At 38.0% G+C, this 24972-nt stretch overlaps 2 protein-coding genes across 7 annotated transcripts in view; one reads left to right on the top strand and one right to left on the bottom strand.

Moving 5' to 3' along the window:
- CEBPZOS (CEBPZ opposite strand) overlaps positions 1-7543 on the top strand; it is a 58942-nt gene extending 51399 nt beyond the window's left edge. For 2 of the 6 annotated variants that reach the window (XR_002342777.1, XR_002342776.1), the window contains exons 4-6: positions 592-673; positions 808-953; positions 3237-3369. Coding sequence is in view for 1 of the 6 variants with exons in the window: in XM_021087632.1 (XP_020943291.1) it covers positions 592-674 (83 nt within the window). In the remaining 5 variants the exon portion in view is untranslated. Of the gene's footprint in view, positions 1-591; positions 703-807; positions 954-3236 lie in introns of those variants that run through there. The other 4 variants (XR_002342779.1, XR_002342778.1, XR_002342780.1 and 1 more) reach the window with 3 other exon arrangements.
- Positions 518-24969, bottom strand: CEBPZ (CCAAT/enhancer binding protein zeta). The gene is made up of 16 exons (XM_003125229.5): positions 24755-24969; positions 21355-22832; positions 13583-13814; positions 12746-12932; positions 10983-11071; positions 8586-8639; positions 7299-7401; positions 7132-7200; positions 5927-5993; positions 4789-4883; positions 4010-4067; positions 3246-3436; positions 2629-2712; positions 1600-1661; positions 1430-1511; positions 518-844 (listed from the first exon to the last, which is right to left on the bottom strand). The coding sequence occupies exons 1-16, from the start codon at positions 24911-24913 to the stop codon at positions 705-707; spliced, it is 3150 nt and encodes a 1049-aa protein (XP_003125277.2). The 5' UTR covers positions 24914-24969; the 3' UTR covers positions 518-704.

The following is a 24972-nucleotide window of genomic DNA, read 5'->3' as shown; positions in this document are numbered from 1 at the left end:
CTACAAAACACTTCTTCAGGTAACCTTTATAAATTATTTCTTTATGACCAATTAAAGGATAAATGACCATAATTTTGTGATGTCAATTTCCAAAAAATACTGTTCATTCCCATTATCGCTCTGAGACCAGAATGGAGAAAATTCTCATCCACAGATGAGAAGTTTTAGTCAATGGGCTGTATTCTTAATTATTCCAGTGGATTAAGAATGTAGACTTTGGAATGAGACTTATCTGAGGGTGATGGATTCAAACCATAGCTTAAAATTTAAAATTGACCTCTGGTTTACTAACTTCTTGGAGCTTTATCTTTCTCTGTCAAGTAGAGATAATGCCCAACTCATGAAGTGTTATAAGGATTAAACAAGATGACATGAAATTATATCACACAGTATCTGCTATAAAATTATGCTTAGTAAATACCATTCATTACAATGATTAGTAGGGATGCTAGAGGTTACACACAACACAGGTATCCTATCTTTTGCACTTTACTAGGTAGAAATGAGGGAAAAACGCTTGATTTTTCTCAGTACAGTTTAATTTTAATACTTTTACATGATTTTATAAATGACAGTTATTTTTATTTATAGTTTATTACAAATCCATTGAACAGTCTGGGATGTACGGAATCAGAGAGCAAGATCAAGAAAAATGGCTGAACAGCAAAAATTAGTAAGTAGAATTTTAATTTACTTAGAAAAACTCATTTTCTTTGCTTTTTAATTTTTTGAGTGATTTTTGGCCTCCTCTTTTTGAAATTTTTCTTTCTCTTAATGATGCTTTTCACGTCTCTGTTGTGCAACCAGTCATCCCGTTCAGCCTCCCACCTAAGCTGTTTGAGACCTGAGGGTTGAGGAAGAGGAGGAAGAAGATGAGCAAGCACACTGTAGACTCTTGCAGACTCCATAGAACATCCTACTAAGTAACAGGAACTGGTCTGCCACAGCCTAAGGTCATCTGCCATCCACTATGCAAACCCCCTTTGTTGCTTTCCTTTCTTCCTCCCGTATTTATCATCAAAGACTAATGTTTACAATTAAGACCAGGACAGGAAAGTAAAAAATGATTTAAAGATTCTATTTCCCCTGAACACTTTTATAGAAGCCAGTAACTATCAATACAGAAATATATCTATTTAAAGTGCTTAAAAGTTACTTAGCAAATTCATACTATATAAAAATAGCCTGCCACTGTAAACAAACAGACAACACCTAAACTTTTGTAAGCTGTGGTCTTTTTAGGGCATAGTCTAAGTATTTTTTGATCCCATGCGCTCCCCAGACAGAAATGAAAAAGTCATTCCTTCCAGGTTATGAGGAACCATTTTATTCCTTTCTACTACAAAAGGGTCCTCCAAAAATATTCACATCTTCAAAAATTCTAAGTTAAGGCTATTTTAACACCTCAGTAGAAATTCAAGTTACTTACTTGCATTATCTCTGTTAGCCATAGCATTCATGCCAATGTTGTCAAACTTGGATCCCATGTTTTCATCCAATAGGTGCCCAAACTTTGGGGGTGGGGAAGGGATACATGTATTAGAAAAGTTAAAACAATGTAGAATAGCTTACTGTTTAAAGCAAGTACATTAGCTTTACCTCTTCAGCAGATACAAACAGGTTGGTGTCATCAAGATTTCTTTTCCTTTTTTTTCTTGGTCCTAAAAAGTATAAGCCTAGATTATTATAGGTCTAATGATTTTGGAAAAATAATCTTCAACATGGTTTTGTAAATAATATATATATAATGTGAATCAAAGCACACAATTACAAAAAGAAAAACAAGAGTTAGTATATATTGTATTTTTTTTTTAGTAAGTTAATATCCTACTAGAACTGGTCAGGTGACAATAGGGTTTTCTTATATTTCAGATTTGACCATTGATCAAAGTTTTGCCCTATTTTATAGTTTCAGGCAAGGTTAAAATTCCAAAGTCTATATGGATGGGTTTTAGAATATTTAAGGTTAAATGTAAATTCTAATGAAGTCAAGTTTTACTTTTTAGACTGTGAAGAAGTTGATGGAAGGTTTATTTACTATGTTATAAATGAAGTTTGGTTTACTAAGATAAAGTGGTTCTCCTTAAAAAAAAAACGAACAAAAAAACCACTCCACTATAATTCTGAATACATAAACTTTTCAAAATAGATAAATAAAAACAGATGTTTTAATACTTTATCTTGGCCACACCTGCAGCATGTGGAAGTTCCCAGGCCAGGGATCAAACTTGTGCCATAGCAGCAGCCCAAGGTGCTGCGTTAACACTGGATACTTAACCGCTGCACTCTTATCAGCACTTATCATTTGGAAAAAGGCAACAAGCGTCTATGGAAAATCCAGGGTGTACTTATTATTGAAGGGTTTAAACATGAATGAGAAGATGATCTAGAGCTATTTAAATGAAAGGGACGAATTTAGGAAAAGAAAATTATGGAAGGTGTTTGTGAGAAACAACTGTCATATTAAAAATACATAAAATTGTTATCCATTATAAAAGCAAAAACTAAATTGTATTAATAATTGTATTAACAATTTATAATTAAAAAGTTAATCTTCCAAAACTTCACTATCAACAACAATTTGCACATGCACAATGCTTAGGTAAAAGACTAAATACATCTTCTTACCTTGAAATGACCCAGCAAAGTCAAAATTATTTGCACTTCTCTTGCTTTTCTTACTATTGACTTTCGAGCTGACTTCATCAAGTTCTGTTACACACAAAAAAACAATAAAACCCCTGTTATTAAGCAGTTTAAAAACAGTGGAGTTCCCATTGTGGCTCAGAGGTTCAGAACCCAACTAGTATCCGTGAGGAAGCGGGTTCAATCCCTGGCCTCCTTCGGTAGGTTCAGGATCCCACGTTGCCAGAGCTGCAGCATAGATCAGCAGCTGCAGCTCAGATTCGACCTCTAGCCTGAGAACTTCCATATGCCACAGGTGCGGCCCTAAAAAGAAAAAAAAAAAAAAAAAAAAAAAAAAAGAGAAAACAAGAAACATAGACCTGCTATAGGGCTATGAAGATGAATACCAATTAACTTTTAAGAACCTGCTAATTACTATTCCAATGTTTTAAAAGGCAATAATATAACAGCTCAACAGGTATAGCATAGACAGCCTAATTGTTAATATAAAGCCCTAAAAACTCAACTGCTTTAAAAACAAAAATTTCAAAAGAAAAACTAGCCTATGCTGTGGAAGAAAGATCCAATTTGTTTCTGTCTTAAACTTTTAGAGTATTTACCTGGAATGCCCTCGTTTTCATCCTCCAACACATCCATGAATGTTCCTCCATCTTCCTCAAGTTCAGCAAATTCTTCATTCATACTTCCTAAAGAAACTTCATCATCATCCAAGTTATCAAGGTCATCGTCTTCTGAATCTTCGTCTTCCGAGTCATCCTTAGCTCCTTTTGCCTTCTTCTTCTTCATGTTGCTGCAGAAAACAAATTGTAATGTATAAGAGGACTTTGTTTTTTAAAGTATGTTTTGGTGACCATTAAGGTACTAGGCTATTAGAATTCCAAGGAGAGTTGCAGATGGCTCAGAGCCTTTACTTAATACTAATGAGCATTACAAAGGTCTAAAATGAAAGGACTGGAGTTCCCTGGTGTGGCTCAGCAGTAACAAACCCAACTAATATCCATGAGGATGCAGGTTCAATCCCTGGCCTCCCTCAGTTGGTTAAAGATCCCACATTGCTGTGAGTTGTGGGGTTGGTCGCAGACGAAGCTTGGATCTGGCCCTGCTATGGCTGTGGTATAGGCCAGCAGCTGCAGTGCAGTTCCAATTTAACCCATAACCTGGGAACTTCAATATGCTGCAAATGCAGCCCTAAAAAGACAACAAAGAAAGAAAGAAAAAGGAAAGGACAGTATCCAGTACCCAAACTTATTTCAGTACCTTTCTCCTAGACAACCTAGTCCTGTGCTCTACTGTTCTGAGCAACAATTATTTTGGAAATGCTGGGAAAACAGTTTAAAAAAAAAAATGAAGAAAAGTATTTTACCTGGCAAAATCGAGGTCATCCTTTCCCGAGATGAAACAATTATCATCTTCAAATGTGTCTGCCAGAGAATATACAAATCATGAGATACAGCAAAGGAATAGCAAAGTTAACAGGTTTTATATCTGAATCAATTAATACATCATCATGATTCTGCTATTTACAACATCAAAATGGTAACAGCTGACTATTGCTGGTGTGTTTTATTAATCTACATTAAATCTCTGAATATACTGACCTTAATTCAGTCCCTAAACTAAATGGGTTCCAGTTAATTTTATATATATTTACACACATATATATAATTTTTTTAGGGCTGCACCTATGGCATATGAAGGTTCCCAGGCTAGGGGTCGAATCGGAGCTGTAGCTGCCGGCCTAAGCCACAGCCACTCAGGATCCGAGCAGCGTCTGCAACCTACACCACAGCTCACGGCAACACTGGATGCTTAACCCACTGAGAGGCCAGAGATCGAACCCACAACCTCATGGTTCCTAGTCGGATTTGTTTCCATTGAGCCATGACAGGAACTCCATTTCCAGTTAATTATAGCTTTTCTATAGTTCTTTTATGGAAAGAGGGAAAATATCAAATTAAACAGTATTTAGCAGTCCCCTTTACTCCATTAGAACTATTTACATGCCTTATTTTTAGTAGGTGTAATATAATATGCAACAAAAATGAACTCAATGTAAGCTTTTTCTAATTACCCATGGGTTTTTTTGTTTGTTTTGGCCTAAATTCCAATAAAATGTTTCTAGCTCTGCGAATTATAAATTACCAATCATCCTTTCAAATTCCTCATCATCCACATCTTCTATACTTTCTTCATCTTCATTCCTTTTTTGCTTCTCTTTAGCAACTTTTTTATAATACCTAAAATAAAAAGGCATGTTACATATTTGATAATTTAAGGACCCAGTTTTTTATAATCAAAGCACCTATGACCAGCGCCACAAACAAGTGTTAAAGCTGTTAACTCAGTTGACTATAAATAATTAAAATTTCTATTATAGAAAATAATTTTGAATCCAACGAAATAGTTGAAACTTTTGAAATTAGGCTTGGTTCTTCATAATAACATCTTAACTCCTTAAATGGCACAGTAAAAGGCATCAACACTAATGAATGACAGGAATATTTGAATATTATAAACAGTGGCTCTAAATGACCTCTAATCACAGTAGTTTATCAGTTAGATCTATACTTATATCAGGGTACAGTGAATACCCTCGCATTTTGCAGATGCGATCATACCCTCAAAATTCTTCCAACAAAATGTTTTAAAAAAGCAAACCAGGAGTTCCCATTATGGCTCAGAGGTTAATGAACCCAACTAGCATCCACGAGGACGGGGATCAAGGATCCCGAGTTGCTGTGAGCTGTGGAGTAGGTTGCAGATAGAGCATGGATCCCATGTGGATGTGGCATAGGCCAGCGACTAAAGCTGGGATTGGACCCCTAGCCTGGGAACCTCCATATGCCTTGGGTGCAGCCCTAAAAAGACAACAACAAAAATAAATAAATAAAAAAGCAAACCAAATCAAATTAACCAATCAACAGATGAGATAACAGTTTCTTTATTATCACAAGGCATTAGTAGTAACATTAGCAGGTTTAGGACTTATCTCTGTAGTAGTGCAATGAATTCTGCTAGTTCTGCCTAGAGCCATTTTGGGGCAAATTACTTAGTCAAGATTCTTAAAATTTATGCTAAATTATTAAAAACAAGCCCCTCAAATTTACTTTAGTTTCACTTGGATATCTTAATATTAGCAAACTGCCATTTCTAAATTCCCCTCACAAAAATGGTACTGACATATCGCTTCAGTCTTTTCAAGACAGGCCCATTTTAACACAGCTGTTTTTGGAATCTGAAAATTTAAATTTCCCCAGTGAAACAGGATTAAATATATTACCTATAGAAAAACACTTCATCCACTGGTATTTGGCTTTCTTCTTTTGCAAGGAATTCCTTACTGTTAACTAGGAAAACAAGTTAAAAATTTATTAAAGTAATCCTTTTATGTTACTCAAGCTCTTAAGACTAAATACAGAATTTCTACAGCTCTGAAGTCTCAAAATGTCATGAAGTTGGACAGAAGGCATCTAATTGTGCAAAGGACAATGTCTCGAGGTCTAGAGGAAACCCAACATATGAAACTGTTGGCTACAATCCAGTTGGTAGCCATTTAGTGCATCATAGTGAAAGAATAGGGTTCTCTTATCCAGTTGCATCCAGGATCTAAATTCCAAGAGAAACAAAAATTCTCTCTCTCTCTCTTTTTTTTTTTTGCCATATGCTCCTGTGGCATATGGAGATTCCCAGGCTAGGGGTCGAATCGGAGCTGTAGCCGCCGGCCTACGCCAGAGCCATAGTAACACGGGATCCGAGCCACGTCTGCAACCTACACCACAGCTCACGGCAATGCCGGATCATTAACCCACTGAGCAAGGGCAGAGATCGAACCCACAACCTCATGGTTCCTAGTCGGATTTGTTAACCACTGCACCACGACAGGAACTCCCAAGAAGTCTCTTAATAATCACTTTAGACTTGTCATTTTCATCTTGGGAAAAATGACAATAATGCCTGGTATGCTGGAAAGAAAGTAAAGGTAAACAGAAGTAGCTACAATTTTACTTAACACTAAGGAAAACTAAAGTAAGAATAAGGAACTGAATCTATAAGAATATTAGTGTTTCCTCCTCAGAATAAACATTTCGGACTCATCTTGATTAAAAGGGTACTTGGCTTCTAATTTTAATTCTACTAACTGTGGGTGAGTCCTTTTATGTCTCTGGACTTCTGTGATATAAGTCAGTTATAAAGTAAATGACTTATAATGAACTTTAGAATCTGAAGAAAAAGGAGCTGGGATCTAGTATGTGAAGGAATGTCTGCTTTGAATACAAAGAGAATCAGAGCCACTTAGGTACCAAATACCTGTAAAAGTAGGTTATCAACTAAATTTAAACTTGAAAATGCATACATCCTTGAGAACAAAGATGGACAATCTCTCTGCTGCTTAGGTTTTATTCTGATAAAGTAGAGCAAAGAATAACACAATGTGTTACTAACTTGTTCAGCTGTCAGTTTCAACCATCTAGGCTTTATACTTACCAGCAAGACTACGAATATCCTTCATAAAATGTTTTCTTTTTGGCTGCATCACAACACTTTCTGTGTTTTCTGAAATGTAAAATCAAGACAGTGTAATGTAAAACCTCATGTTGTTTATTAAATTTGAATAGTGGAACAACTGAAAAATTCATCAAATGGAAGCATACCTTTGCCTTTATGTGGCTTTGGGTTTCGGTATACAAATCGATCCAAGAATCTCATTAGTGTGAAATCCTGTAGTGGATCCCCTGAATATTCAATGTAATTTCCCTGGGAGTTGCAGGGGGAGGGAGGGAATTAAGAATTTAACTCAAATTATATATATGCCTCCCAATAAGAAACAAGAAGAAAAACTAAAGCAGCTATTACATTGCTTTGAAAGTATGAAAATCAATAAAAGATCCTTCAAATATCCCTGTCATGCTCATTATTCTTTTCTTGAAGGAATTACACACACATTCATACACATTTTAGGATGCACTGCTGATTTTATGAGTAGGCAAGTGGCACTAATACGGTAAGTCATCATATGTAAAATCTAAAATATGACACAAATGAACTTATCTATGAAACAGACTCATAGAGAACAGACTTATGGTTGCCAAGGTAGGGGGAAGGTAGTGATGGAGGGAAGGATTGGGAGTTTGGGATTAGCAGATGCCAACCTTTTTTTTTTCCCCACACCCACAGCATGTGCAAGTTCCTGGGCCAGGGATGGAAACTGTGCCACAGTAGTGACCCAAGCCACTGCAGGGACATCATCAGATCCTTAACTCACTGAGCCACATGAGAACTCCAGATGCAAACTATTAGATATAGAATGGATAAACACGGTCCTACTGTATAGTACAGGGAATATAATATTCAATATCCTATAATAATAATGGAAAAGAGAAAGAAGAATATATATATGTAACCAAGTCACTTTACTGTACAGAAATTTACAAAACACAATTAACTATACTTTAATAAAATTAAAAAAAAAATTCTGTAGGTCATCTACCCATTAACCAGGAACCAAATTCTGAGTAGCAAACATGGGAAAAAGGAAAAGGGAAGGCAGTCTTTCTTCAGGAGCAAAGCCAGGATGTCATAAATAAGTGTTGTGATTTTCTCTCTCTCTTTTGGCTACATCCTCAGTATGTGGAACTTCCCAGGCCAGGGACTGAACCCACGCCACAGCAGTGACCCAAGCTGTTGCAGTGACAACACTGGATCCTTAACCCACTGCATTACAAGGAAACTCCTGTTGTGGTTTACTAATACCCTGTATTTCTACTCATCTTGGAGTAGAAGAATTATCTACTGCTCTCTGTATTAAACTAGTTATTGTTCTTTTACAACAGCAGGACAATGTATACGATTCTATATGGTGGAGAAAACAATGACTAATTAGATTATCTGAAACTGGATTACTTATTTTTTTTTTTGTCTTCTGAATATTTGAGACTTACCTGAAGGATAGTCTTTGCAAAAAGAGCCACAGAGGGATGAAAATGCTCAGATAGCTAAAAAAGAAAAATGTGAAATAAGGTCAACTCTTATTACAGTTTTAGATTATTTAAGAAAATTGAAGAGTGATTCTTAAAATCATGGTCTCAGGAACACTTTGTACACTTAAAAAAAAATCAAGGACCTTAAGAGCTTCTTTAATTCAAGCAGAATTATCTATAAATACTTATTAGAAATTACAAAAGAGGAGGAGGGAGTGGGAGGGATCGGGAGCTTGGGTTTATCAGACACAACTTAGAATAGATTTACAAGGAGATCCTGCTGAATAGCATTGAGAACTATGTCTAGATACGTCGAAACAGAAGAAAGGGTGGGGGAAAAAACTGTAACTGCAATGTATACATCTAAGGATAACCCGACCCCCTTGCTGTACAGTGGGAAAATTAAAAAAAAAAAAAAAAAAAAAAATTACAAAAGAAAAATTATAGGGGGTTCGTGTCCTGGCTCAGAGGAAACGAATCTGACTAGCATCCATGAGGACACAGGTTCGATCCCTGGGCTTGCTCAGTGGGTTAAGGATCCAGCGTTGCCGTGAGCTGTGGTGTAGGTCACAGGTGTGGCTCAGATCCTGAGTTGCTGTGGCTCTGGCATAGGCTGATGGCTACAGTTCCGATTTGACCCCTAGCCTGGGAACCTCTGTATGCTGTGGGTGCAGCCCTAAAAAGACAAAAATAAATAAATACTTAGAGTTCACTTAAAATAGCAATAAACCTGTTGCATACTAATGTAAGTAATACGTTTTATGAAAATCAACTTTTTCAGAACAAATAAATATTAGCGGTAAGAGTAGCATTATTTTAGTTTTGCAAATCTACCTAATGTCTGGTTTAACAGAAGACAGCAGATTCTCCTATCTGCCTCTGTACTCCATGTTATTTTAGTTGAAGTATATGAACCAAATCTGGCCTCACACAGATACACAGTTGGAACAAAGAGGATTAAGCAATAGTCTTTCACATAATTGTGGATTTATTTTCTTTGATACTATACTGAAGTTCAAGATTAGTTGCAATATGGAACCTGAAACACTATCAATCACTTTTTGTTACTTGCTACTTAAAATTAACTGGTCTATAGTGAATGGATCTTTTACCCATTCTTTGACTTTGTAACACTGCACAATGGTCATTTGGAAAATACTGACTTAGTGAGTTATGCAATTCTTCCAAATGTTGGTCACATTTCATTCAACATCACAAAAATCACAGCGTATCACCATTTCATCAGAAGAGGGATTAAGAAACTATTAAGCTCAAAATGGTGGTGATAGTTATAAAATTTTAATCTTTGCTTAAAAGCTTGAATTTTATCATTGACAACAAAGATTCGGCTGTTTTGTTTGAAGTAATCAGGTTCACTTTATTCATTTTTAGGAAAACCTCTCCCAATAACAAGTCTGAATGAATGACCTATTTGTTGGTCAGCCAATCTTTCATGAAAAGTGCAACAAGCTGTGTTTCTCAGCAATTACACAGGCACTTTTCCCCGAAACATGAGACAACTCTCACACTTATATTTGCAGCAGAGTACATTATGTGTTCTTGTTATATATGCACACAGAACATTAAAAAGATATGTATGTATTTTGGGGCAGGACAATAAAGTGAACAGTTTTTCCTGCATCATTCTTACCTGATACTGGCTTTCTGCCCTGCAAGTATGTGTCAGTGAAGAATATAATAGCCATGAGTGAAGGTTGGTACTATAAACTACTTTTATTTACACTAAGGCACCAGCAATTTTATCCATCATTTTAAAAATTCCATCAGTCAACTGTCAGAGGCAAATAATGTCTTGGTATCACTACGAAAGTAGCTATAACCTTGCAGACTCGCTAAAAAGATGCCAGGGACCCATAGGAGTCTGCATAGGCAGACACTGACTTGCTTTACCCGCCACCACCCCCCGCAAAAAAAAAAAAAAAAAAAAAAAAAATCACACATTATTAGAAACATGAGTTCCTCTTACACATTTAAAAAGTAACTTTGTTTGCAGAAAGTTCTATCATCACAAAGCTTTTCAGAGATATTTAATTCATAAAGCAAAATTTATTTATAGCCATGTATGATATCCTTATTTTGCATGCACATTATTTAAGATTTTCTGAATGTGAATACAGAAACTGAATTTAAGGTTTATCAGAAGCAAAAGAAAGATGGGTTATACAGCATTACAGCCAAGTGACATATTTCAAATTTCTTTCTTATGCCAATTAATGTCTAAACAGCTAAACTCCTATGTTTATAATTTACAAGAAAATGGAAACTTGAAGGTGTTAAATCCATATGGGCAAATATATAGCACAGACGAATTAAGAGACAATTTGAAATTATTTTTACCTTTTTGAGTTCCCAAAGACTTGTATTTTCAGCTCCACAGAACAAAGGGTTTCTACTGAATGGATCATACGTGTTTAGCTGTTTGCCACCTGAGAATAAAAATATATTTCCCAAATGCTTTATTCCTAGCTCAAGAGGTCACCAAAACTGCCAGCATTAAGCTGTCACTGACACTGATAATTTTCAACAATCTTAGCCAGGCATTCTATCAGATTTAAAAACTCCAAACGCCACGACAGTTTGCTTTGGTACCCAAACTACTATTTGATATTGAATAAACTAGGCAGCATGTCTATTCCAACCACTAAAAGTTCTCCTTCAAAATTATCTCCTTTTCAAATAGCTAGCCATTTCCTGGTCATTAGTGTTAAAGATTAAATAGGTCTAAATTCTTTTGTAACTTTAGAGTGCACTGAATATTTGTTGTTAAATGATGTCCCCAAATAAGTCTTACTTGGAACAGGTTTTATGTTATTATTTTCATGTTTTCTGCAATTCCAGATTAGAATTTCTTTTCTTTTTTTTTTTTTTTTGTCTTTTTGCCTTTTTTAGGGCCTCTCCCACGGCATATGGAGGTTCCCAGGCTAGGGGTCTAATCAGAGCCACAGTTGCTGGCCTATGCCAGAGCCACAGCAACAGCCAGAGTGGGCTGTGTCTTCGACCTACACCATAGCTCATGGCAACGCTGGATCCTTAACCCACTGAGCGAGGCCAGGGACTGAACCCACAACCTCATGGTTCCCAGTTGGATTCATTAACCACTGAGCCATGACGGGAACTCCAGATTAGAAAATTTAAAAATGAGATAGCTTCAAAACATGACAAACTGTCTACTTCACAATGCATGTGCTCAGTCTTCCTACTAAAGGCTTATTCCCAATTTAGCCTTCAGGACAACGGATGGATTCTTTTAAAAACTTTCCTGGTGGTTACTATACTGCTCTTTTATACTTCACAGGGAAATTAAAGTTTGGAGAGAGAAAATCTGACCAAGAGTTTCACAAGTTTGAAGAAATGGGTCTGGCACCTTTCTTAATCCTGAAGGGTAGTGTGCTTTCCTTTACTACCTCAAATGAAGAGGGTGCACTGCTAAGACTTCTGACTCCAGTATTCTATAAATAAACTTAATTCAGTTTGTGTGTGTGTATGAAAAACCTAAAGTTTCTTTCTCACAGAAAGTTTTCAATCTTAAAACTTTACTTTAAAGAACTATAGAGGACAAGTATGATGCCCAAACAAAATAACCACAAGTTCTATGCAATTTATAATATGTAACCAAGTATTCTGTTTATAAATCAAACTTCTGCATACACACATTTGCTGTTTTCATGTATGCTTCATGTAGGAGGCCTTTATATGTACAGATAAAGGCCAAGAAATTAAAACTGGTTCAAATGTATAAACTTATTATTTACAGCTGAAGGAAAAGAGATCTCTACTGTGCATCTAATATGACCATAGTTTTCTCACTAAATCTTCACAGCTCCAAGAGTTGTCAGCTTTAATTTCTAAGATGTAAATTATTTTAAAATACGTATTTATTACCTGTAGTAGTTTATAAGTAAATCAGTAATTCATTATATTAAAAATTTACTTCCAAGGTCTTAAATACATCTCATACATTATGAGAGCTCCCAACTAAAAGAAAGCAGTATTGAGGACTTCTAAAATGGTGTAATATTAATTTCTATTAACATCAAAGGGGAATCCAATACCTTGGTTTCAAAATTCAAGAGAAAAATTTAAAGATTTAAGAAACTCACCTTTCAAATTATCAAAGTGCACCCAAGAAGCAGATTCTAATTTTTTGGTTTCCACATGTCTTTCAGACACAGTTTCTTCCACCTCAACTTTTTCCGCAGTATCTGTTTCTGTTTCTTTATCTGCATCCGTGAATTTTTCTGTTTCTTCATCATCTATGTCAATAAAATTTTCTTCCTCATCAGATTCCTACAAGTGATTAAATGAATCTGGGTTAATCAACTGAATGTCTATATTCAACTATGTGAGGCAGTTTTGAAGACAGTTCACTTAGAGTAATTCTTTTTTTGGTGGGGGGAGCACCACCCTGAGACATATGGAAGTTCCCAGGCTAGGGGTCGAATTGGAGCTGCAGCTGCTGGCCCACGCCACAGCCACAGCCACATGGGACCTGAACCACATTTTCGGCCTACATCATAGCTCATGGTAACCCCATTCCTTAACCCACTGAGCAAGGCCAGAATCAAACCCACATCCTCATGGATACTAGTCGGGTTCGTTAACTGCTAAGCCACGAAGGAAACTCCCACACTTATCACAATTCTGATGAAACATGAAAGTTCACCGATGAAATGTATAATGAGAGATCATATTCTTATTTCTAAATGTAACAGAGTATTCCGAGACTCTGAAGACATTCAGCCCTCAAATTTCTGACTTGCAACATGCTCACCTAGTAAACTGACCACCTGGGACTAAAACCCAGGTCTGTCTGATTCTAGGGCTCACATTCTACATGCTCCAGAGAACTAAGTAAATTACTGTCATGGAAGCAAAGAAGAAAACTACCAAATACATTTCAAAACCCACTTGACTTAAAAAGCAGTTGTAACATGTACCGGATGATCATCTAGTTGACTTCTTAAACCCGGTTTTGCTTTAAGAATCTCAGACACAAGATATAGAGCTCCACATATGAATGGTGGCATCTGTTCACAGGTAACTTGAAGTAATCTCTTCACAAAAGCCTTCACCCTCCGCAACACGATGTCAGCTTTCAGAGATTTGTAGACGAGGTTAAGAAACATGGCTTGCTTAGAACACAACATCAACCCTGGATCCAGCATCTTTCTGCAAAACAGAAACAAGATTATATGTTTATTCATAAAACATCCCCATACTTAGCAACTACTAGAGGCAACTATTTTTTTTGTTTGTTTGTTTTTTGTTTTGTTTTGGGTTTTTTTTTTTTGGTCTTTTTGCCATCTTCTTGGGCCGCTCTCACGGCATATGGAGGTTCCCAGGCTAGGGGTCAAATCGGAGCTGCAGCCACCAGCCTACGCCAGAGCCACAGCAACACGGGATCCGAGCCAAGTCTGCGACCTACACCACAGCTCACAGCAACACCGGATCCTTAACCCACTGAGCAAGGCCAGGGATCGAACCTGCAACCTCATGGTTCCTAGTCGGGTTTGTTAACCACTGCGCCATGATGGGAACTCCCTAGAGGCAACTATTAACTTCATCTTAGGGATAAACTTTCCTGCTTATTTGAGAAAGAGAAACCATTTTTCTGCCCTAAGATGGAAGATGGAAGTCAAGGACCAGAACAGAAAGAATGACACTAGTACAAGGGGGAAAAAAATCCACAGGAGCCCAAGATTTTTCTTATGGCTTTTCTTCAAGTGGCTTTTCATCCCCTAGACCAACACGGCACAGTCCTAAAAGTATAATTTTCATACAGATATAGTACTGCACATGGAAGGCTAATCCAAAACCAAACAATGAGAACTAACCTATGAAAGCAGTGGACTAGACCAGGGTTCTTATCCTTGCATCACTACTTACTACCTGGGTGACCAGAGGCTGCCTCCATATGGTCTAGTGAAAACCATGCATGTATAATACAAATCTGGGCTATGAGAATCTCTAGTTCAGTGTAGTAACTGTGTACCATCCTTCCCATACATGCTACTCTGTAGGGAATGATTTTCTCCAACTGTCTGCATGTCCATAGGTTCTTCCCTTACTCTCTCAGTCCCATGTTTATGTTCTTTATAGTTTAACATACTTTGTTGCCTTTCTCACCGCCCCCATCCCAAGTCTAACAGAATAGGGACTGTACCTGTTTCATTCATCATTATATCCCCAGTGCCTGGCATTTAATAAGTACTCAACATCTATTGAATGAATAACTGGTGGTGCAATTATCTCTAGTGATAAGCAGAGTGCTCACTCTCTCACTAGGTACACAATCCAATTTCAAGCAACTCATTTTTGCCAGAAAATACCTTCTTTATCCACAGCTGAAATCTGCTCCTGTGTAATTTCCAACCATTACTTACACTATTGCCCTCTAAAGCAACACAAGCAACAAGAGCAAAAATAAACAAATGGGATTACATCAAACTAAAAAGCTTCTTCACAACAAAGGAAACAATCAACAAAATGAAAAGGCAACCTACGGAATGGGAGAAAATATTTGCAAACCATGTATCTGATAAGGGGTTAACATAAAAAATATATAGGGAACCTCATACAAATCAATAGCAAGAAGCCACAAAATAATCCAATTAAAAATGGGCAAATGACCTGAATAGATATTTTTCTAAAGAGGACATACAAAATGGCCAAAAGGTGCATGAGAAGTTGCTCAACACCACTCATCATCAGGGAAATGGAAATCAAAACTACAGTGAATAAACCAAAGGAACCTAATCAAACTGACAAGCTTTTGCAGCCAACAAGGGCTTCATCTCCAAAACATACAAACAACTCATACAACTCAACAGTAAAGAAAATAAACAACCCAAATGAAAAATAGGCAGAAGACCTAAATAGACATTTCTCCAAAGACATACAGGTGGCCAACAGACACATGAAAAAAATGCTCCACATCACTAATTATTAGAGAAATGCAAATCAAAACTACACTGAGGTACCACCTCACACCAGTCAGAATAGCCATTAATAAATCCACAAATAATGAATGCTGGAGGGGGTGTGGAGAAAAGGGAACTCTCCTACATTGTTGGTAGGAACGTAAATTGGTACAACCACTAAGGAAAAGAGTATGCAGGTGCTTCAGAAAACTACATACAGAACTACTATATGATCCAGTAATCTCAATCCTGGGCATCTATCCAGACAAAGCTTTCACTGAAAAAGACACATGTATCCCTATGTTCACTGCAGCACTATTCACAATAGCCAAGACATGGAAACAACTGAAATGTTCAACCACAGACGAATGGATAAAGAAGATGTGGTACATATACACGATGGAATACTACTCAGCTATAATAAAGAACAAAATAATGCCATTTTGCAGCAACATGGGATGGGACCAGAGACTCATACTACGCGAAGTCAGAAAGAGAAAAATAAATATCATGATATCATTTATATCTGGAATCTAATGTATGGCACAAATGAACCTATCTAGAGAAAAGAAACAAACTCATGGACCTGGAGAACAGATTTGTGGTTGCCAAGAGGGAGGGGGACAGAGTGGGAGGGACTGGGAGTTTGGGGTTAGTAGATGTAAGCTAGTGCATTTGGAATAGGTAAGCAACGAGATTCTGCTGTATAGCACAGGGAACTATATCTGATCACTTGTGATGGAACATGATGGGAGATAATGTGAAAAAAAGAATGTATATGGATGGATGTCTATATCACTTTGCTGTGCAGCAGAAATGGACATAACATTGTAAATCAACTATGATAAAAGTTTTTTAAAAAAACCCAAAACATATTGAGGTATTATTAACTCAGAGCTGTTAAGATGGCTATTATAAAGAAATACAAGAGTAACTTCCCTTGTGGCACACTGGGTTAAGGATCTGGCATTGCCACAAACTGGCATGGGTTTGAACCCTCGTCCAGGAACTTCCACATGCCGTGGGTGCTGCCAAATAAGTGTAATAAAAATAAAAAAAGCATGAATGCCAATCTTCAAAAAAACAGACAAGAGATAACAAACACTGACAAGGATGTGGGAAAAACAGAATCCTTGGGAGTTCCCATCAGGGCGCTGTGGAAACAAATCTGACTAGGAACATGAGGTTGTGAGTTTGATCCCCAGCCTCGCTCAATGGGTTAAGGATCTGGCGTTGCTGTAAGCTGTGGTGTAGGTTGCAGACGTGGCTTAGATCCTGCATTGCTGTGCCTGTGGCATAGGCTGGCGATACAGCTCCGATTCGACCCCTAGCCTGGGAACCTCCATATGCCAGAGGTGCGGCCCTAAAAAGCAGGAAAACCCAAAAACCCCCCAAAAACCAAAAAACCACCAGAATCCTTGTATACTCTTGGTAAGAATATAATTGGTACAGCCATTATGGAAAATAGCATGGAGACTCCTCAACAAATTAAAAATAAAACTACCATATGATCCAGGAGTCCCACTTGTGGGCATATATCCAGAGGAAATAAAATCAGTATGTCAAAGAAATATCTGCACTTCCATGTTCACTGCATTATTCATAATAGCCAAAGTATGGAAACAACCTATGAGTGTGACAAATGAACGGATAGTAAAGACATGACATACACACACAGTGGATTATTTTTCAGCCATGAGAAAGCAGGAAATCCTTATCCTGTTACCTCAATATCAACCAATCAGAGAATTATGCACAAGCTGATCATGTACCCTGCAACTCCCCCCACCACTCACACCTCTTCTAGACTTTAAAATGCTTTGCTGAAACCCTCTGGGGAGTTTTGGTGGGCATGAGCCACTGGTTCTCCTTGCATAGTCTTGCAATAAAACTTTCTGCTCCACACTTAAAAAAAAAAAAAAAAGGAATGTGACACATATGAACTTAGAGGATATTATACCCTTACTTATGAAATCAGACAGAAAGACCGCTACTCTACGATTTTATATATATGCAGAATCTTAAAAACAAACAAAAAAAATAAACAACTGAATTCATAGAAATAGAACAGACTGGTAGTTGCCAGGGGTGAGGGGAGGAGTAGGGGATAAGGGGAAATGGGGAGATATTGGTCAAAGGGTGAAAACTTTCAGCTGCATGGTGAATATAGTTAATACTGTATTATATACTTGAAATCAATGAGAATAAATCTTACCCACCAAAGTAGTAACTATGTGAGGTGATGGATACGTTAAACTTGACTATGGTTACCACCTCAATGTATACCTGTATTAAATCCTCATGTTGTATGCTTTAAATAATTCACACAATTTTGGGAGTTTCCTGGTGGCTAAGTGGGTTAAGGATCTACTATTGTCTTTGATATGACTTGGGTCACTGCTGGGGCACAGGTTCAACACCTGGCCTGGGAACTTCTGTATGCCAAAGGCGCAGCCAAAAAGAAAAAATCCAAAACAAAAAAATTGTCAATGTTGGTAAAAAAGCTCACAACAAAATAACCTTATTATATTTTTACATGACAGTCTTTCAAATATTCGACCCTCTACTACAGCTATTGTATGTCCCTCTCTTCCCCAAAGTCTATCTTCTGCAGGCTGTTGAAGTACCATCTGATACAACAATTCTAAAATTCTCTTTATCTTGCTTGTTGAGTCCTAGAGATGCTCCAACTGGTCTGGACCCCCAAACATTAAGACACTCAGGTTTAACACAATCCTCCAGGTACGCTTATGTAGAATCGTTACTTTTGTTCTAAGCATTTAAAAAAATTTTTTTTTGCTTTTTAGGGCCATACCTACGGTATATGGAAGTTCCCAGGCTAGGGGTCGAAATGGAGCTGTAGCCACTGGCCTATACCACAACCACAGGATCTGAGCTGCATCTGTGATTTACACCACAGCTCATGGCCACGCAGTATCCTTAACCCACGGAGCGAGGCCAGGGATAAAACCCGCATTCTCATGGATCCTAGTCGGGTTCGTTAACCACTCAGCCACAAAGGGAATGCCGCAGGCACTTTTATTAATTTTTTTCCCCACTAACACTGTAAATGAAAATATTTAACCTTGTGAGGCATTTTTATATTACTCTACATATCCAGTTCTCATTTGTCGGTTCCTCAATTTTAGTACCTGTTGATGATAATTCTGAGATCGTCTATATTATTCATATAATCTTCGATATTCCACTCTCTTCTCATTTAAAAATTTTCAACATTTCCATCCACTCTGCACTCATTTTATTTTTTATTTTTTATTTTTTTTTGTCTTTTGTCTTTTTTTTTGTTGTTGTTGTTGCTATTTCTTGGGCCGCTCCCACGGCATATGGAGGTTCCCAGGCTAGGGGTCAAATCGGAGCTGTAGCCACCGGCCTACGCCAGAGCCACAGCAACGCGGGATCCGAGCCGCGTCTGCAACCTACACCACAGCTCACGGCAAGGCCGGATCGTTAACCCACTGAGCAAGGGCAGGGACCGAACCCGCAACCTCATGGTTCCTAGTCGGATTCGTTAACCACTGCGCCACGACGGGAACTCCCCTGCCACTCGTTTTAAATCATAAGTTCCATTAACACAACAACAGAAACACCTGAGAACTTAGATGGGTGTGTCTCCACCGTTTGACAGAATATGTTCCTGGATTTTTCGATAAATCGTTTTTGTAAACCAAATCATTTCATTTCTTTAATCCCTCAATTAGTATCAGGGAATTCTTATTTAAAAGATTCATAATAAAACCAGGAGTGAATAAATACTTTAAGAAGGCAGCCCTTTGAGGAAATCCATCTGTAAGATACTCCTGGAAAGCAGTAGTTTAAAGAATTTAGGAACTTACTCCTCAGAGATATTAGGCTGTTATGTTAAACACTGAGATGTTGGAGTTCCCATTGTGGCTCAGGGGAAATGAATCTGACTAGTACCCATGAGGATGCAGGTTTGATCCCTGGCCTTGCTCAGCAGGTCAAGGATCTGGTGTTGCCATGAGCTGTGGTGTAGGCCGCAGATGTGGCTCGGATCTGGCATTGCTGTGGTGGTGGTGTAGGTTGGCAGCTACAGCTCTGATTCAACCCCTGGCCTGGTAACCTTCAAAGGCCGTGGGTGTGGCCCTAAAAAGACAAAAAGACAAAAACAAAACCACACCAAGATGTTATATTAGAAAAATGTTTTCAAATACATTTCAAACACTTTTAAGAATTACGAATTCCTATGACCCTCAAAAGTTACCAAAAAACATAACCCTGAAACCTCCACATTTCCTTAGAAATCTTTCCAAACTAAAAAAGTTTAAGTATTTATTACTTTAAAAACTGTAGACTCCTACGAGTTAAGGAAAGGCTTCTGAGATTCTTTTTAGTATATCCACATAATCTGTGCCACAAAATGCTAAGATCGCCAAGCCAATAGACATGGATTTGCCACCATACTTGCCCTCATAATGTCCGTGTGACCTTGCACAAATTATTGTACCTCAGAGACTGGAGAGCTGTTAAGAGAATTAAACCAAAAAGAAATATCCTAATAATGATAATGACACCAGCCAGCACTTATAGAGCATGTACTATGTGTTGGGCGTTATTAAATGCATAATGTACACTGATGATTACATGGGTTTTCATATACATTAACTCATTCATCTTATTAAAATCCCAGTTCTGTCACTGTTAAACTGTGTTACTGTGAAGAAGTTTCAGGGCTTCCCTCTCCACTTTATAGACAAAGGAAAGCAGAGTAAAATGGTATCAATCATGTTTACCAACAGAGTTTCAATGAGGATTAAGTAATTTGTCCAAAGAAGTTACATGCCAAAGTAATGGATGGGACTCAAATCCAGATAGTGAGGCTAAGGTCTAAGCTAAGATATTAGCTACTATGCTACATTTCTCAGAAGATCTATCTATCTATACATACAGAGATGGATTTTTTTTTTGGGGGGGGGCACACACCTGCAGCATAAGTAAGTTCCCAGGCTAGGGGTTGAATTGGAGCTGCAGCTCCTGGACTATGCGACAGCCACAGCAACACAGAATCTAAGATACATCTGTGACCTACGCCACAGCTTGCAGCAATGCCAGATGCTTAACCCACTGAGCAAGGCCATGGATTGAACCCACATCCTCATGGACACTAAGTTGGATTCTTAACCTGCTGAGCCACAATAGGAACTCCAAGATGTATGCATATTAAATTAAAAAATGAATTAGAAGGAAACACATAGCTTGTTGGTCTACTTGAATAGTTCCCAAGTGAACAAACTTCAGGAAAGCACAAAATTCAGTAATTCTAGTATCAAAGTCTTAATGGTGCACTGCAGGAAAGCACAAAATTCAGTAATTCTAGTATCAAAGTCTTAATCCTCAGAGTAAAAAAAAAATCTACCATCTATCTTCCTCAATATGAATGGAAAAGCCTCTAGAGGTGGGAATTTTATTCACTGTGTTATATCCTGAGTCATGGAACAGTGCCTAGCACATAGCTGGCACTCAAATCTTGTTGAACGAACGATCAAATGGTTGTATGAAGGACAGGAGGGAAGAAACAGAGGACTGAGGATAGGGGCCTCTCCAAATTAAAAACCAAACAATGTATTCAAAGCATATGTCATAGCTGTCTAACAGTGAACCAAAGATTAAGTGAAGAGCAAGTTGCTGAGGGTGGGGTTGAGGGATCTAAAATTCCACTTTCTAAGTCTTTCTCTTGCCTCACAGAGGGGCACTGCATTGTATTAGGCCACTTTATTTTTCACTTACATATAGGAATGGTTGGTACTTACCTATATAATGCTGCATAATATCGATTGGATATTGTCTGCTGAGAATTCATTACTTGGAAAAGCAACATTAAAGCCTGCACACTGGTATTGAAGTTCACAATATGTAGCACTTTGAACAGCGTGTCAACCTGCTCCCTCACTTTGTCATCACCTGTCTGGGCATAGGGGTATGCCCTATTCACTCCAGTTAAGAGGGCACTGAGCATTTTTGATTCAATATCTTTTTTCTTGATGCAAGTCCGAAAAAAACAAAAATAAAGAGTTATTAATTTGTTAGCTAATTCACTCTCTTCATGGGAGAGGGCCATTTGATTTAAAAAGCAAATTGCATAATACTGGGCTTTGGAGCTGATATTTGAGCGGAAGAGCAGCCTTTCTACTTCACTACACACAACTCCTTTCATATTGGGATGTTTACAAAGCAATGTCTCTAGCAGATGGGAGGCTTTGGTGGCTATTCTGTTCAGAGGATCTCCCAGTTTATTTACCACCTGCACAAGAAGGGCCTTTTCTTCCTCAGGTTTGTTACAAAGAAGCTCATGAGCCACTACAAGGGCTCGGGTCTTGGTGGTTACTAATGAATCATGACTTAAAGTTTCTAAGACCTGCACGAATTCACCCACTAAATGTTTCAGTTGATGTTCAAAATACCATAATATGAGTCTTCTATCTCTTGAGTCCTTGTTGCCACTGGACAGCTGCTCTAGTTTGTTGAAAGGATGCTGGCTGAAAATCCGTAGCTTTCGACTGTCTGGCAAAAGATCTGTAATGAGTAACTCTTTGAAAGTATCCAAAGCCATGAGGCAATGCTGTTTGCTGCCCTTCTTCTTAACAAGGTTCACGAGAGTTTCTACAAACTGGAGTGTGTGAATCGCATCATCCTGGATAAGAAGAATCATGGCTGCCATCCTGTCACCTAGAGTCCCTGATGAAACAATTGCCTTCATCCAGGCAGAAGAGGCTCCCTTTTGCTTATTCGTCTTATTTTTGAATAAGTTGGTTTCATGCTCATACAACTTCTGAGCCAAGGTTTTGTACTTAGCCACAATATCCCGAGGCTGGGGTTCCAAAGAATACTCATTGCTGTACTCCAGATCATACCATTTGCCTCCAGACTTAAGTAACAATGTCTGTCTTTCAACAAATTCAAAGATGTCCTGTTGTTTATCTCTCTTTGCTTTTGGTATGGTACTGTTGTTCTCATCAGAATGTTGTTCTGGCCTCTTTTTACTTTCATTTTTTGCTGCATTTTGCTTTTTATTATCTACTTTAGATACTCTTGCTTCTTTGCTGCTGCCATCTTCTTTTCCAGATGATTGATCTTCTTCAATTAAAAAAGCCTTTGCATACTTGGCCAAACTGAGATTTTGAATAAATGCTTCTAGTTCACCTTGCTGAAGATCATCAATTGCTCCTTTTTTGCCTCCATCCACCACTTCTTCATTTTCATCCAAAGTAGCCAGCATAAGATAATCTTGCTGCATAAAAACATAAGAAAGTTAAAAATAAATTACAAATCCAACAGTTTAGTTAAAACTTAAAAAGTTAATATCCTTGAAATCAATTATCCATGAAATTGAGTTTTCATGGTACTGCCTGGGCTCCTACCCACACCCTAAGTACTTGATGGATCAAAGATTTAAATGTGAAAAGTAAAACCATAAACTAACACAAGAAAGGACAACATGATTTAAAAAACGATCCCAGTCTTTCCAAATTTACAGAAAAGCTCAGGGCCCATGAAGAATGGATAAATCAATCATTCTCTCATACACAAAAATCAAAAGACAAATAATAAACTGGCAAAAACAAATGGCAACTCACATCAAAATAATTTGGCTTATTATTTAATATAAAAGTTCCTATATATTAGGGAAGGAAGTGACAACACAACAGAAAAATGTGCAAGGGATACAAACAAACAGTTCATGGGGGAGGGGACACAAGATGCATATCCTTTGACACGGCAGTTTCATTTCTACAAATTTCTGTTACACACACACTTATAAATGTGGGTGAAAAATATATATATACACAAGGTTATTTACTGAACATTATTTAAAATAGCAAAAGATCTACAACTTAAATATCCACAATATATGGCTGGCTAGATATACTAAGACAACGACCCATGTAACTTTATGTAGTGATATACTAAGACAACGACCCATGTAACTTTATGTAGTGATATTGGGGGGAGGGTGGATCTCTAAAATAGTAAGAAGAAAAGATTTAAAATATTACAGGTACTGTACGGTACCATTTGTACAAAAAAAATATAACACAAGTGTAGGGGTGTATGTGTGTATTTGCTTGGAAAATATAAAAGACACAAAAGTGACTGCTTCCCAGAAGGGAAATTACATGATTGGAGATAAAAATGGGAAGATGATTTCATCATGTACCTTACCATGTTTCATTTTTTTCATGTTTCTCTTCAAAAAAAAATGATTTTTTTAACATGTGCATATACTACCTACTCAAAAATTAAATATGACCCAAGTACAGAGCAAACTGTGGGATCTGCTCCTATAAAGTGCATTTCTCCTGCCTCTCTTTATTTGTTCATCCTATCCCGCCCACCCACAAAGTCTGGTCTCAAAATCAAAACACTTAATGAAAAGCTAAACTATGTCACGTATTTGCTCCAAATCATCTAAAGTTTTTCACCAAATTCACAGCATAAGCCCACCATCTTACCTCCCTGACATCATTTCTTACTGCTCTCCTCTCACCTCACTCTGCCTCAGGTACACTGACATTTTTATTTTTCCTGGAACAACACAATCAGAAAGGCTCACTCCTTTCCTTCAGTTTTCTGCTCAAAAACCTCAGTGGTGGGTTCCCTGATCACTTAGTTTAAACATAAACGCCCTCCCCCACTCATCCTCCTCCTTCCGTGTTTTATTTTTCTCCATAGCTCTACCCAGCGTCTGATATACTACGTATTCCGAAGTTTGGTTTCTTTCCCTTAATTAGGATGTGACTTCCAAGAGCGCAGAGAGCTTCGTGAGTGTACAGTGTACACGTGCGTGTGCTTGTGAGAAGTTAAATTCCAAGACCAGTGAGAAGTTAAAATTCCAAACACCGACGTTAGGACCAAAAAGTCAATCCTCTCCAACTTGATGGAGTGTCAATTATATACTACGTAAATAAAACGAGAGGCTCACCTACATCTTAAGAAACGACACCGCATGAAAACGTTCAGTTCTAAACCTCTTGTAAAGAGCAATGGGAAAGAATTAAAGGCGGGAAGCGCCCAGAACACATTCCCACGCTGGAATCTGGAATCAAGACGTCCTATTCCGCAGCTCCGGGGCTTCCGGGTCACTGGCCTAGCCACTCGCGGGACCACCCCACGCGCTTCTGTCTCCCTTCTCCGGGAGTCTGAGGCCATTACCTTGGTGCCTCCGAGCCGTAACACCTCCTCCAGAGAAAACCCATTCTCGGCTTCATCGTTATCATCTTCGTCGTCCTCGTCTGGATCTTCTACCTCCTCCTCCTCTGGGGGCCAGGGTCGTTTGGCGTGGAACTCCAAAAGTTTCTTGGAGGCCGCCATGGCAAACAAGGCACGCGCACTCGTCCCACAATTCCCTTCCGCTACGATCTATGACGTAC

Source organism: Sus scrofa, chromosome 3 (assembly GCF_000003025.6).
Source record: "Sus scrofa isolate TJ Tabasco breed Duroc chromosome 3, Sscrofa11.1, whole genome shotgun sequence".
Classification (NCBI taxonomy): domain Eukaryota; kingdom Metazoa; phylum Chordata; class Mammalia; order Artiodactyla; family Suidae; genus Sus; species Sus scrofa.
Note: the sequence above shows the minus strand (reverse complement) of the source record. Positions and strands in the feature narration are given on the sequence as shown.

What these genes read in the sequence shown, in the direction of transcription:
- CEBPZ (XM_003125229.5), bottom strand. Translation starts at nt 24,913, where the DNA reads ATGGCGGCCTCCAAGAAACTTTTGGAGTTCCACGCCAAACGACCCTGG. An exon ending in GTCAACTAGATGATCATCCG is followed by an intron (nt 12,933 to 13,582) that starts GTACATGTTACA and finishes AATCACTTGTAG; the next exon opens with GAATCTGATGAGGAAGAAAA. An exon ending in GCACTTTGATAATTTGAAAG is followed by an intron (nt 11,072 to 12,745) that starts GTGAGTTTCTTA and finishes TTTTATTCTCAG; the next exon opens with GTGGCAAACAGCTAAACACG.